This window comes from Octodon degus, unplaced genomic scaffold (assembly GCF_000260255.1).
Source record: "Octodon degus isolate 3935 unplaced genomic scaffold, OctDeg1.0 scaffold00268, whole genome shotgun sequence".
NCBI lineage: Eukaryota > Metazoa > Chordata > Mammalia > Rodentia > Octodontidae > Octodon > Octodon degus.
In genome coordinates this window covers 1,792,210-1,806,155 of record NW_004524844.1, presented here as the reverse complement: position 1 = coordinate 1,806,155, position 13,946 = coordinate 1,792,210, and the positions used below count along the sequence as shown (strand labels likewise).

General features: G+C 54.1%; 2 protein-coding genes across 3 annotated transcripts in view; both read right to left on the bottom strand.

Annotated features, from left to right (window-relative positions):
- Nucleotides 1–5,649, bottom strand: part of Bcat2 (branched chain amino acid transaminase 2) — a 10,698-nt gene extending 5,049 nt beyond the window's left edge. The window contains exons 1-3 of one of the 2 annotated variants that reach the window (XM_004646519.2): nt 5,150–5,649; nt 995–1,069; nt 477–680 (exon numbers count right to left, since the gene is read on the bottom strand). In XM_004646519.2, the coding sequence (XP_004646576.1) occupies nt 477–680; nt 995–1,069; nt 5,150–5,173 (303 nt within the window). In that variant the 5' untranslated portion in view covers nt 5,174–5,649. Of the gene's footprint in view, nt 1–476; nt 681–994; nt 1,070–4,971 lie in introns of both variants that reach the window. The other variant, XM_023706723.1, reaches the window with a different exon arrangement.
- A 1,148-nt stretch (nt 5,650–6,797) lies between these two features.
- Nucleotides 6,798–13,946, bottom strand: part of Hsd17b14 (hydroxysteroid 17-beta dehydrogenase 14) — a 12,001-nt gene continuing 4,852 nt past the window's right edge. The window contains exons 4-8 of the mRNA XM_004646518.2: nt 12,666–12,757; nt 8,413–8,517; nt 7,378–7,445; nt 7,186–7,282; nt 6,798–7,108 (exon numbers count right to left, since the gene is read on the bottom strand). Of these exons, the coding sequence (XP_004646575.1) occupies nt 6,869–7,108; nt 7,186–7,282; nt 7,378–7,445; nt 8,413–8,517; nt 12,666–12,757 (602 nt within the window). The 3' untranslated portion in view covers nt 6,798–6,868. The remainder of the gene's footprint in view (nt 7,109–7,185; nt 7,283–7,377; nt 7,446–8,412; nt 8,518–12,665; nt 12,758–13,946) is intronic.

The following is a 13,946-nucleotide window of genomic DNA, read 5'->3' as shown; positions in this document are numbered from 1 at the left end:
AAGGACCTGAGTCTGTGAGGGCCACACACTGCCCAGCACCAGGGCCCAGAGCATGGGAGGCCTCGGAACACAGATGATAAATGTATGGGAAAGAGACCGAGTCAGCTGTGGTGGCTCCTGGCTGTAATCCCAGCATTTAGGAGGCTGAGGCAGGTGGGTTTCTAAGACTCCACGGTCAGCCTGAGCTACACAGTGAATTTAAAGCTAGCCTGAACTACATAGCAAGACACTGTCTCAAAAAAGAAGGGCTGGAGCATATAGCTCGGTGGCTGCCTGGCAAGCACAAGGTCCTGAGTTTGATTCCTGGAATACACACACACACACACACACACACACACACACACACACACACGGAGGAGGAGGAGCAAGAGAAGAGGAAGAAAGGAGAGTGACTGACTGACAGACACACAGACACCAGGTCCAGGGTACACTTATCAAGAGACACGGCAAGGAGAAAATGGACAGAGATCAGCCACCTGCAGCGAGTAGTGGAGAGCGGAGCAGGCCGGGTGCAGCGTGAGGTTCTGGAAGGGCTGGATCCGGGGCTGGCCCCAGCCTTTCGCCCCGCTCCACTCCACCATCAGCATGTGGTCAGTAAACATCTTCCCAAACATCAGGGGCTCGCTGGGGCTGGGCTTCTTTTGTGGCTCTTGTGTCATCTGCATTTGCAAGTCTGCAGCCTGAAAAAGATGGGACACTCAGGCGTCCTGTGGGCTGCCTAGTCTCTAAACTGAAAAACTACAGCTCCCACTGGGCACTGGGATCTCAGACCCACACAGAAGGCCAGGATACCCCAGAGGCCTCTGGGAAGATGCTCCATGCTTTGCCACAGCCAGCCTGATGGCAGGTTATTATACCACCCTGCCGTCCACCTTTACTTTGGGACATGAAACTTAAAGATCCCCAAATCCAGCTGCCAGCAACTCCCTACTCAGACCGGGGAGTCCTGGCCTGGCCTCCTCCCTCAGACCCGGTGTCCAGTGCCCTGCTTCACCTTGAAGTTGGAAGAAGCACATCTCCTGGGACCACACAGAAGCCAAGGAACAGGGAGAAGTTTTCGGGCCCATATCTGAATGGAGAGAGCAACAGGGGAGGTGTTGTAGCCAATGGAGGAGCCAGGGAGCCAGGACAGACAGACAGACAGACAGACAGACAGACACACACACACACACACACACACACACACACACGCGCGCGTGCCTTCTCCCCTCCCCCACTCAGGGGTTCCTTGGGGCCAGTGTTGCAACCCTAGTGCATTCTAGAGCATGTGCCCGGCCAGCCCTCCCTGCGGTCCCACAGGGTCATCCCTCATCCCTCGAAAGCGCCAGCCCCACTGCAAGCCCTCCTCCACGCTGGGCAAAGTCGAGCACAGGCGCCTCCCACCCCGGAGAACTTTGGCCTCAGTGTGAGAGCAGCTCAGACAGAGGATGAAGACGCAAGAAGGTGTGCAGGTGAGTGAGGGCCTCGGGAGGGTCCCAGTCCTGGCCTCAGAACAGTGAGGGGTGCCGAGGCCATGTGCCCCCAGAATTCCAGGGTGTGGGCCCCAACCTCTAGCCTCAGTCCCAGGAGCCCGAAGCCCTTCGATTTCCGCTGTTAGAGCCCAGGGCTTAGACCTTCTGACACCCTCTCCCTGCACCGGGCCCTAGCAGCCCAGCAACTCCACTCCCTCTACAGCTTGGTGGAGACCTGGGGCCACAGCAGTCACCCAAGATGGTGCTCAGATAGCCTTGTCCCTCTCCTCTCCCAGGAGGGTAGGGAGAGCAGGTCTGGCTGTGTCCAGCACGGTGACCTTTGACCTCACATTGTCCCTTTCCGGAGCCCTGCAGATGACTGCTGGATCTTGAGGTTGAGGGAGAAGGAATGGCCTTTCTGGTCCCTGTGACAAGTAGGTGGGTCACGGGGAGCTTTGATTGAGGCCACCAAGCCTGAGATGCCTGGGGGGAGTATAGGACCTGGGGCTTCTGGGATGATCAGGGGGAGCCACCCGCCCTTATGGCCTCTGGTGGTGACAGGTAGTCCATCTGGCCCTGTGGCAACACATCTGCCCAGCAGGGGACAGGCCACTCCATATGGTAGCCAGAAGACAGAGGCAGGCTAGGGCAGCCAGCACATCATGACCAGGACAGCAGAGGGAGCCAGAAAAGGTAAATAACTAAGAGGGAGTCAGAGAGGGAAGTAGAAGAACCAGAAACACAGAAATGGAGGACACAGCTGAAATGAAGACAAATCAAAGTAAAGAGATGGTGTATGAATCGGAATATAAATTGAGAGGCTAAGGGGCTGGGGAGATAGCTCAGTAGAAGCAGCATTTGCCTGGCAAGCACGGGGTCCTGAGTTCAATCCCCGGTACAAAACCAAAAAAAAAATTGAGAGGCTAAAATGAAAGGGGGAGAAGCCAGGCATGGTGGTGAACGGTTTGGGAGACTGATGAAGAAAGATCAAAGAAACTGAGTTTGAGACCAGCCTGGGGTGAGTTTAAGGCCACACTATACTACATAGGGGGACCCTGTCTCAAAAAAAAAAATTTTTTTTTTTTTTTTTTTTTGGTACCAGGGATCAAACTCAGGACATTGTGCTTGCTAGGTCAGCAGTTAAGAAACTGAGGTATCTTCCCACTCCTTAAATTTAAAATAGGCCGGGTAGATACCTCTGAAACCAGGCATGGTGGCGCACACCTATAATCCCAGCACTAGGAAGGCTGAGACAGAGGATCACTATGAGTCCAAGCTGCATAGCGAGATCCTGGACCAAATAAATAAATGAATCTTTTTTTTTTTTTTTTTGGTACCTGGGATTGAACTCAGGATCTTGCGCTTGCCAAGTGGGCACTTATTCTACTGAGCTATCTCCCCAGCCCCATAAATGAATCTTTAAAAAAAAAATTTAAAAATAATATGAGGGGCTGGTGAGATGGCTCAGTGGTCTAAAGCACCTACTTAGAACAAGCTTAGCAAAGCACAGGGACCGCGGTTCAATCCCCCAGCACCACATGCCAGCCAGCCCCGCCCCCTGGTGGGCTGAGCTGGCCACACACACACACACACACACACACAAATAAATAAATATTAAATTAAAAAATAATATGAAATAGGAAAAAAAAATTAAGCCTGGAGAAATTAGAAGCCGCTTCCCTGGCAAGCGCAAGGGCCTGAGTTCAATCCCTGGTTCCGAAACAAATAAACAAAAACAAAACAAAACAAAAAAACAAACAAAGAGAAGCCAGGAGGTGGAACAGGAGGAGGAAGGAAAGTAGTCAAAACTGATATGACAGGGTCTAGAGTGGAAGTGAGGTCAGTGAAATGAGGAAAGATTGGGTGAGAAACTGTCTCAGAGAAGCTCAGAGCCAGACATGGTGGCCCTATAATCCCAGCACTCTAGGAGGCTGAGGCAGGAGGATCTCAAGCTCAAACTCAGCTCTGGCAATTTAGTGATTTAGCTACACCCTGTCTCAAAACAAAAACTTAGAATCCAGACGTGACAGTGCATGCATGTCATTCCAACATTCAGGAAGCTGAAGCAGGAAGATCATCATGAGGCTAGCCTGGGCTACACAGAGAGAGAAAGAATGAGTTAGAATTTAGAGTCCCCCAGGAGAAAGGAGAGGCAGGACGTGCCATGCGGCTGAGCATGGCACCCAGAAGATTATGAATCCCGCTGGCCACAGGCACCTGGTGACCATGGAAAAGCCACCTTCATCCTCTTGGGCACTTCTCTGAGGCCAGGGCTCTCCTACAGCCTCAAGGAGGGCACAATCATCCCGCAGCCCAAGCTGTGAGGATATACTCCAAAGCCATGCCTGGTGGCAGGCAGACTATGGGGACAAAGTGTCAACGGTCTGTGGCCCAATCAAATGAAGAAGGTAGTGCGGGGACCACAGCTCTGCAACACGACGGAGGCTCCTCCTCCATGTCCCATATGGCCCAGGATGCTGTCTCCAACACAGTTCATGAGTGTGACCGTCAGAGTCTAGTGGGGTCCCTGTCAAGGCCCAGCGCTGACCTCTGCACTCCAGGGCTGTCCACGCATCACAACCATGAAGGCTCCTTGTCATAGTGCGGTGTTGTCCTTGCTGTGGCCATGACTGTCCCTATCTCAACCCATGCTGTTCCATGAAACCCCAGAACAGCTCCTGTCGTCGCCCTAATGCATCCTGGGACAGCCCAGGCAGGGCTGGGACCCAGTCACACTGCAAATGGCCCCATTTGTAGCCCAAGACTCTGCGTAGCGCTAGGACAGTCACATCCCACACCAGAGTGGCCCTGTCATTTCCCAAGACTGTCCCAGCCAGCGTCGAAGTCCTGTGGCAACACAGCCCAGGGCTGCGCCCTCCGCAGCCCACCACCCTCTCTCTCCCAGCCGACTGGCCCTGCCCCAGGACGCTCCCACTCAGTCCCTATGACCCAGAGAGAGGCGAAGCCAGCCGTGGTGACCAGCGTGTGGTGAGAGGCGCAGGTAAGTCAGGTGCAAAGCAAACAGGAACCCTTCTCTCAAGGTCGTGCTGCAGCTGGAAAGGCTTGTAATCCCCCAACCGTTTCCTTCCTCACTTAGAAAGCTTGCGATCTTAAATCATTACTCCGAAGCCCTGCTGCTGGACATCACTTCCGCGCTCGTGGATGGCCTCACTCGCCTGGCGGACCTGTCGCCTGCCTCTGAGGACAGAGGGGAGCTGCCTCAATTTCTAAACCAGGTGCTAAGCTTCACATAAACATTCCGCATGTGTTTTCGTCTATCTTTAGGTCCACGAACTATGAACTGGAGTCCGTCCTGAGATCAAGCTCTGCGCCTCCTCCACGCCAGCTCCTAAGGGTCGAGGTGCCCACGAAGGGCTCCTCCCTAATCCTGCAGGGCTGCGGTCCCCAAAACACAACCACACCACCCAGCCCCATGCCTCCCCCCCATAGCCTCTTCCAAGCTTCCCACTTCACACCTCCCAGCCCAGACCCCTTCCCATCAATTACCCCCAACACACACTCCATTAGAGCCTTGTGCTCCCTCCCAGAGGGGGCACCATCCTCCTTAGCGCCCCGCAGCGGAACCCGAGAGCTAAGGGAGCTGTGCCAAGCCGGAAGAACTGCACTCCAGTGGTCCTCCCGGAAGTGCGCCTCCCCCCAGCGTTCCCCCCAGCCCAGGTGCTGAGCCGCGAACCCACCTGCCCCAGTGCAGCTGCGGCCATGATTAGTGCGGCGGGTAACTGTGCCCGCCTGGGGCCCAGCCTGAAGAAAGACGTTCCGGCCACGCCTTACTCACGCCCCTCCCGCAAGATGACTGGGGTGGGGGGTGGTTCTGCCCGGGCTCCAGTTCTCTGGCCCTGCTGCTGAGCATATGCACAGGAACAGGAAGAAACTGCAAAGTAACCACTGGCCAAGCCCCCACCCCTGCTTGGTCCAGCCATATTCGGGCAAGAACCTTCGTGTAGTATTTATTTATTCACTAAGGCTGTTGTCTAGGGTTGTCCAGAATAAGCAGTCGGGAAAAGGCACGGAGAGGCAAGGAGCAGAAAGCTCCGGTTATCAGACTCTGTGAAAAGGAAGAGCTGGCAATGGCTGTCAGTGAATGCACAAAGAAATGGGGCCTTGGGAAGTGGCGGCACGGGGGGGAGGGGTCTGCAAGAGGAGCTTGCCTGCAATCTGGATACATCTGGTGTGAATGTGGAGTTTTTCTTACCATCGAGATGTGTGTTCTTTGTCCCTGAGATAAAAACACCCAGGGTTCACCTCTTTCTAGTCCATTTCATCATTGAACCCCCCACCCATTTTTTTTCTCTCATTCATCCATGAGCCTCGCATAGCAGACCCCCACCACGGTGCAGGGGTCCCTGGTGACCACCTTCTGGAGCATCTCTACGGATTCAGGGTCCCAGGAACAGTTAGCCAATCACACTCTTCAAGTTCTTTCTGACCTCGGTCATTTGGGTCTATGACAGTGACACCTTAGTCACCTACTGTCCCCAGACTTCTCCATCCGGATCATTGTAACACTAAAATCCCATCTCTGCTGTGTCCCTAGGCCATTGTGCCTCCAGAATTCTGTGAGTTTCTCCCCCAAATTCTACTCCACCCCTCATCATGTCTACTAATACTGTTCCAGAGTTACTGTTCTCAACCTCAAAAGGCCAGGGTGGAGCGGCCAGATCACGCATCCCCTCCCACCCCCCCAACAGATGTTGCTGTTTTTCTTCTCCGGGGCAGAGTACCCCGCCCCCCATTTCCCAGCCTGGGACGGAGGGGCGGTGCCCACAGGCCGCCCCGCCCCTGCCTCGGCCAATCAGCGATTGCCGCACACCTCCGCCGGGGCCAACCAGCGTCAGCCTGCAGCCCCGCCCCCCTCCCAAGCTGGCCGGGGCCCCGAGCCCACGAGCCACGCTTGGCAGCCGGCGATCCGCATCCCTGTCTTCCTCCCCGAAACCCAGGAGTAGTCCCGGCTCCAGCCCCATCTCCCTCTGACCCACATGTCTCAACCTTGGTTCCCTCGGGGCAGCCATCTTCTTACTGCACAGGCCAGGAACTCGAAACTCCTTTTCCCTCAGGGACAAGAATCGAGAGGCCTTTTTGCTTCTCTTCCATTATCTCCTAATTAGCGCTTAATTTATCTCCCGTGGGGGCTTTTTCATTAGCGCCCAGGTGAAGCCAAACGCTTCACCTGGCGACGGGCACTAGCAACTGGCACTGCCATGAGGCCAAAGCCAGGAGGGCGCTGGGTCCCTCAGGGCGGACGAAGGTGTGCGCGCGCTGGTGCAAGCCCTGAGGTGTGGCCGACTCGTGTAGAGGGCAGGGAATAAACACAGCCATACTAGGCTGAAGTTCAAGCAGCTCTGATGAGAACCTGGGGGGCGGGGTGCTGCAGGGTGATGGACCTTCCCAAGCCAGCTTCAGGTCTCCGGGGCAGGAGGCTGCACCTGGGGGTGGGTGGTACAGGCCGGAGCCTGCCGCGGGAAGGCAGGAGAAAGCGCGGGGACCTCCAAAGGGGTGTCTCGACTGGCTTTGCTCCCGTACCCCAGCTCCGCGCCCCCCGTCAGGCGGAGCTCGATGCCTGTGCAGAAGGTGGCCTCCGAGGCCAGGAACACGGCTGCAGCGCCCACCTCGGCAGGCTGGCCCATGCGGCCCAGGGGCTGGGGAGAGAGGGGGAAAGCGGGGTCAGGAGGCACCCCTGCACAGCGCCGCTCCCCCAGGCCTCCCTGGGGCCTACCTGGGCCAGCACCGCTTTCAGGATCTCAGCCTCGGGATCTGGCGAGGAGGCGGCCAGTGTCTCCCATAGTGGGGTCCAGATGTTCCCTGGGGAGATACTGGGGAGGGAGGCAGGGGGCATCACAGATGCAGCTTCGGGGCTCAGCCAGCGTCCCAGCGGGCCTGGGGCTCTCGCCTGCTCAGAGCTGCTCACCAGTTCACTCTGACGCCATATTTGCTCTCATCCAAGGCCAAGGCTTTAGTCATGGCCGTGACTGCGCCCTGCAGAGAAGCCAGGGGCAGACTCGGTTCAGAAGACCAGGCCCGTCCATGCCCCTCCTCGACAGGCAGGGGACCTAGCAGAGGCCTCTCCCTCCTCAAGACAGCTTTCAAGGGCATCAGGCTCTGTGGCTTGAGAGAAACAGGTCGGAGCAACTGTCACCAGTTGTGCCTCAGGGTGACTCCGGGAGTCCTTGTAGGATTTCCCAGCCTCTTGCACCCAAAAGTCTGGGCTTGTCGCAGGGCCTGCTGGGGCAAGTCTGAGGCAGGAGGGTTGTACATTTGTGGCTCAAGAGCCCATCTCAAACAAACAGACAAAAAGATTGGGTAGCTGGGCCTAGTGGTGCACGCTTATAATCCCAGCTCTCCAGAGGCTGAGGCAGGAGATCGCTGCAAGTTCAAGGCCAGCCTAGGCTACATAGTCTGTTCAAGGCCTCCTAAACTGCAATAGGGAGTCCAGCAGCCAGGTCACCAAAGCCAACCACATCAGCGTTCATTCGGGCTCCTTCATTACTAGCCCTAATACAACCAAATTCCTCAGGAAGCCGACAGTCCATAGTGGCTTAACTGAAAAAGTACAGAGCAGAAGGCTGATCCTAAGGTAGCGGAACATGGAACCCTTGAGAGAATCTCAAGCCTGGGCCCATACCTGTGGAGTGGGCCGTATCATTTCTGGGGGTGGCCTGGGCCTTCCACCCTATCTGAGAAGCAGAAATGGCCCCCGTCCCAGGAGGTGGTCCCAGATCTCTGAGCACCCTCTCCTGAGTGCACCTTAAAATCTGCCTAATCCTTCCCACACTGCTTACAGATGCTTACAGATGAATCCTGAAAATTTTCCCACCTCAGGGGTCAGCAAACCTACAAACTTTCTATAAAAGGGTTCATTAGGTTCTTCATCTCAGCTTCCGGGACTTCTCAGAACCAACCTAGTGACAGCAGAGACACAAGGTAGGGGCAGGGACTGGCCTACCTTGGTGGCAACATAAGGCAAGGCCTGGGACTGGCCGATGGCTCCAGTCAGGCTGGAGATGTTGATGATGTTGCCCCGACTCTTCCGCAGGTGGGGGAGGGCGAGCTGGGGACAAGGAGGCAGAATCAGTCTCTGGTGCCCTGACCTGGGGACAGTGGCCTACAGGAACTGCACCTAGCACTTTCTGCTGCTTGCCATTGTGTCTCTAGGTCATGGCCCTGAGGAATCCCTCCCTATTGGAAAGGGAAGTTTTTTATTTCGGTTTGGTTTTTTGATAAACTGGTCTAGCTGTATGGATGAGGCCGCCTCAGCCTCCCGACAGCCAGGACCAGCCCAGCGCTACAAGGGAATTCTTTCCCTCTCCTCTGCCTCTCTTTCTCCCCATTTTCTAGGTATCTGACCCCATTTCTCAGGCTCTTTATATGTTACTCAAAATCCTGTTCCCAATAAGCCAGGAAAGGCTGGATGAGACCCAGAAGGCTCTATACATTTTGCAGAAATAAAGGAAATGCTTGTGGAGGAAAGTTCCTCTGTATTTAGAACACAAGTGGAGCTGGGGACGGTGGTGTGCCTGTTATCCCAGCACTCCGGAGGCTGAGGCAGGAGGATCACAGCAAGGTCGAGGCCAGAGTGGGCTACATACAGACCAGGACTCTGTCTCAAACAACAAAAACAAAACAGAAGTGGAGACCTGAGTGAATTAAGACCTATTTTCTGCAAACTTTGCCCCCCTCAGGTCCCCCCTCCTGGTATGTGAGGCACCAGGCATGACCCTGGATGAACTCAAATTCTATCCTTCCTGCTGCCTGCCTGGGGCGGCTGAGCTGGCCAAGGACAGGGCCTGTTCCCGCCACCCAGTGAGACTCCACAGCAGGGCGTGGAAAAGCACACTGCCAGACTGAACCCTGCCTACCCTGGCTCTACTGCTCTTTTTTTTTTTTTTTTTTTTTTTTTTTTTTTTTTTTTTTTTTTTTTTTTAGACAGTCTCTTGCTATGTAGCCCAGGCTGGCCTTGAACTTACTATCCTCCTGCCTCAGCCTCCCATGTTGCTGGAATTACAGGCCTATGTCACCATACCCTGGTCCCCTCAGCTTGCAGGAGGTAGGTGACACTTTGCTGTTAACAACCAGTATATTCAAAACAACAACAACAAAATCTGGGCATGGTGGTGCATGCCTGTAATCTCAGTACTCGGGAGGCTGAGGCAGGAGGATCATTGTGGGTTTAAGACCAGCCTGGACTACAAAGTGAGCTCACATGAGACCCTGTTTCAAAAAGACAAAAAAAAAAAAAAAAACCCAGAATTTTCTAACTCTGCATGAGCCCGCTCTGGAGCCCTCTCCTGGACATCTAATTCAGTGTCTTCCAGGGCTAGGTAAAGTGGCCCATGCCTATAATCCCAGCACTCCCTGAGGCAGGAAGATCAAAGAAAGTTCAAGGCCAGCCTGGGCCACATAGTTTGTTTAAAGCCCCATGAACTGCAATAGGGATTCCTTGTCTCAAAAAGACCCCCCCCCCAAAAAAAAAGGTCCATGCGCAGAGGCCGGGGGCTCAATCCTGGGGCCTGCCATGCCAGGTGCCAGCCCCGCCCCTGGGGCGCACTGAGATGGCAATTGAGACTGGCCATGGTGGTACGCGCCTGTAATCCCAGCTATTGGGAGGCTGTAAACAGGCGGATCACTGAGTCTGATCTAGTAGTGAGACCCTGAACACCTTGTAGACCCTTCCCTAAAATACAAACAAACAAAAAGAGACAAAAATAGTCTTCCAAACAAAACTCACCCTCTTGTTCCCCCAAAACCTGACTCTCCAGAGCCTCAGTTTCTCCCCCATCCCATCAGGGGCCCTGACAAAGGTATTTCTGAGAAACATGGAATACAACTCTCCCCACTATCACTGTCCATCAGCAAACATTTACTGAGCACCTACTATGTGCAAGCCAACGTGGCAAAGGCCAGGGACACCACATAGGGAGGCTCCTGTGTGGGTGGAGGCAGGGCACACAGGAAGCCAGTGTATCAGGAATGGGCCCGAGTGTCATCAGGACCGAGTGTCATCAGGGAGCGGGCTGGGCTGGGTACATTTCCAAAAGCCCTTTGGCAAGGAGATGTTGGAACAAAGACACAGAGTGTTGCGTGGTGGGAGGGACGCGGGGAGAACTCACCCAGGCAGAGGGAACAGCAAGAACCAAGGAGCGGGGCCAGGGCACGGGAAGCCTCAAAGCCACCGCTTCTCACTGAAACAAGTGTGACCGTCCTAGAGATTGACCCCAGGGCCTTCACACCGAGCTGCATCCCTGGCCACTTCGTAAAAAATTCTTTTATTTTGAGATAGTGTCATGCTAAGTCGCTAAACTCCCCAGGCTGAGCTGGAAGTTGTAATCCCCCTGCCTGGGCCTCCCAGAGTGCTAGGATTATACAGTACTGAGCCACTGGCTCAGCTCCCTTTCTGCTACACTTTCAGTCCACAGTGGATTGAATTCACAGATGTGGAACCTACAGATATGGAGGGTTGGCTGTGTGTGTGTGTGTGTGTGTGTGTGTGTGTGTGTGTGTGTGTGTAACTGTTGGATAACAAATGATGGGTGTATAGGTATCATAATCTTTCATTTTTTTAAATCTTTATTTAGTACAGGGTCTCACTATACAGCTCAGACTTGCAGTGATCCTCCCGTCTCAGCCTCCCCGGTACTGGGGTTACAGGCATGTGTCACGCCCAGCCTCAGGGCCAGTACAGCATGGGGTACCGGGGATCAAACCTGAGTCCTTGCACTTGCCAGGCAGGCGCTTAGACTGCTGAGCTATCTCCCCGGCCCTATCTATCTATCTATCTATCTATCTATCTATCTTTCTTTCCTTCCTTCCTTCCTTCCTTCTCCTTTGCTGGACATGGTGGTACACACCAATAATCCCTGCATTTGGGAGGCTGAAGCAGGAGGATCTCTAGGTCAAGGCCAGCCTGGACTAGGTAACAAGACTTGTCTCAAAGGTCTTGTGTCAAATAGAAAAGAAAAAGAAAGAAAAGAAAAGAAGGAAAGAAAGAAAAAGAAAAGAAAGAAAAAGAAAAAGAATTTCGCAGCGGTTCCGATGGAGCTCAGAGGGGCCTGCCCAGGCTAGTTCTCCTTGAGAGGCGGAGTCCCAAGTCCCGAATCCTGTCTCTCCACCCTTGCCCCGCAGTATTGAAGCCAAGGTCCTGCCTGCCCCGCACAGGAGGGTCACAAGCAGCCCTGCCGACTTCATTAAAGCCGATCCATTACCTGACTCCTCTCTAGAGGCTGAGCCCATGTCACCGCACTGTCACGTTACAGGCCATTCCACTTGTGGCCGCCTGAGGGCGCCAGCTGCCCACCCAGAGCTCGTGGCTCCTGGGGCATCCGACCTCTGGCGGGCCCTCTCGTCCTCGCTCCCGCACCCCGGCAGGCACCCCGCCCCCCAAGGCCTCAGCACGAGCTGCTCCTCTGCCAGAAGCAAGCTTCCCCCCACCTCCTTTGAGCTTGACTCAAAGGCGCCCCTCACAGAGCTTTTCTGACACGCTTCCCAATCCAAAAGGCCACACAAACTCACCCTTTAGAAAATCCCAGCCATGCCAGGCATGCTGGTGTGCGCAGGGAATCCCAGCACCCTGGAGGCTGAGGCAGGAGGATCGCTGTGAGTCTGAGGTCAGCCTGAACTTCATAGTGAGACCTTGTCTCAAAAAGATTAAAAATTGCCTGGCAAGCCCAAAGGCCTGAGCTCAATCCTCGGTTCCAAAGGAAAAAAAAAAAAAAAAGATTAAAACAAAACAAAAAAAAGCACAGAAAATCCTAGGGGCCAGAGAGATAGCTCAGGAGAATAAGTGCTTGCCTGGCAAGTGCAAGGGCCTGAGTTTAATCCCTGGTTCCGCCAAAAAAGAAAAAAAGAAAACCCTAGCCAAAAATACTTTTAGAAATAAAAAACCAAAACAACCCTAGCCAAAGAAGGTAGCACACTCCTGTAATCCCAGCACCCAGGAGGCTGAAGCAGGAGGATTGACACGGAGATCGGCCAGGGCTACACAGTGAGACCCTGCCTTGAAATCAACAACAAGAAATGGAAGTTCCTGAGCAGGCTGGGCTGCGTCGCACACTGGGCTGTGGCTGGGACACAGAGCTTTGCACTGCTCAGCGTCAATGAGAAACAGGGCCTCTGGGACGAGAGAGAGCAAGTAAGGGAAGACCCAGGCTCTGGGAAGAAGCGAGCCTCGCAGCGCCGCGCCAGGGCCAAGCGCCACCTCACCTTGCTCAGGGTGTAGGAGCCCAGCAGGTTCAGCTCCAGCAGCTGCCGGAAGTCCTGGGCAGAGGTGTCCTCTAGCCGCTGAGCCGGGGGATCTGAGGGGCAGGGAAGAGAAGAGGAGAGGGTTGGGGGTGAGGAGGGCAGGCAGCCAAGAGGCCGGGGCAACAAGCCAAGGACCGGTCAGCATCAGGGTTAAAGAAGAGAGGGATCTCAGGGGAGCCAGGTGTGCTGGTGTACTCCTTGGGAGGCTGAGGCAGGAGGATCTCTGTGAGTTTAAGGCCTGCCTGGGCTACATAATGAGGCCCTAAGAAAACAATACTTACTGAATGCCTACCAGGTACTAGAAAAAAGTGCTAATCCCCCCCATGGAAGAATTCTAACCAACTCATCTATTTATAGCTATAAAACTAAAAAAAAGAATTATAATCCAGCATAGCTCATACATCTCAAAGAGCACTCTGCTTTAGTATAATTATTCTGTGTGTCTGTCTGCCTGCCTGCTTGTTAACCTGTGTTTGCGATATCTGGCCTTGGGCCTGGGGGACGCTGGACAGAGTTTCCGCAGGAGCTAAAAAAGAAACTACTTATCAATGTGCTTCTGCTTTCCCCAGGATGGATGGCGTTTCTGGTTTTCTCTGAGGTTCCTGTTGTGCTCCGTATACTGCCCCCCAGAATCGTTGTTGGTTAATAAACAATATGGTGAGGTTTTCTTGTTTGGTTGGGTGTTTTTTGTTTTTTTTCTTCCAGCTTTTTTGGTTTTGTTGTTTTGGTGTTGTGAGAGAGGGTCTCCCTGTGTAGTCTAGGCTGGCCTGGAACTCATAGGATCCTCCTGCCTCAGCCTTCTAAGCACTGGGATGATAGGTGTATACCACCACATCTGGCTCCTTTAGTTTTTCGAGACAGGGTCCCACTGTGTCGCTTGGCCTCAAACTCATGGTGATCTTCCTGCATTAGTGTCCCCCCATGTGAAATTACAGGCATCTGCCGCCAGGCCCGGCAATATGGTATTTTTTAAAAAGAGAGATCTATGTGAGGGTGCAGGTGTGGGGTCCCCCCCCAGTAGCCTCATCCCAGGCCTAACTCCTGGCCCAGGCGGGTGCAGGGAAAACCGGAACAGACCTGGTACAGCACCCGCGCTAGGGCTGAACACCCTACATGAACAAGCAGGAAGAAAATAGTCTGGGCCACCAGGCTGAGCGCAAGTGGGAGCCTAGACCTAAGCTGGCTTAGAGTCAGAACACGAAGTTAAATTCGGGCTAAAATGGGAGAGTTGTTGTTGTTGTT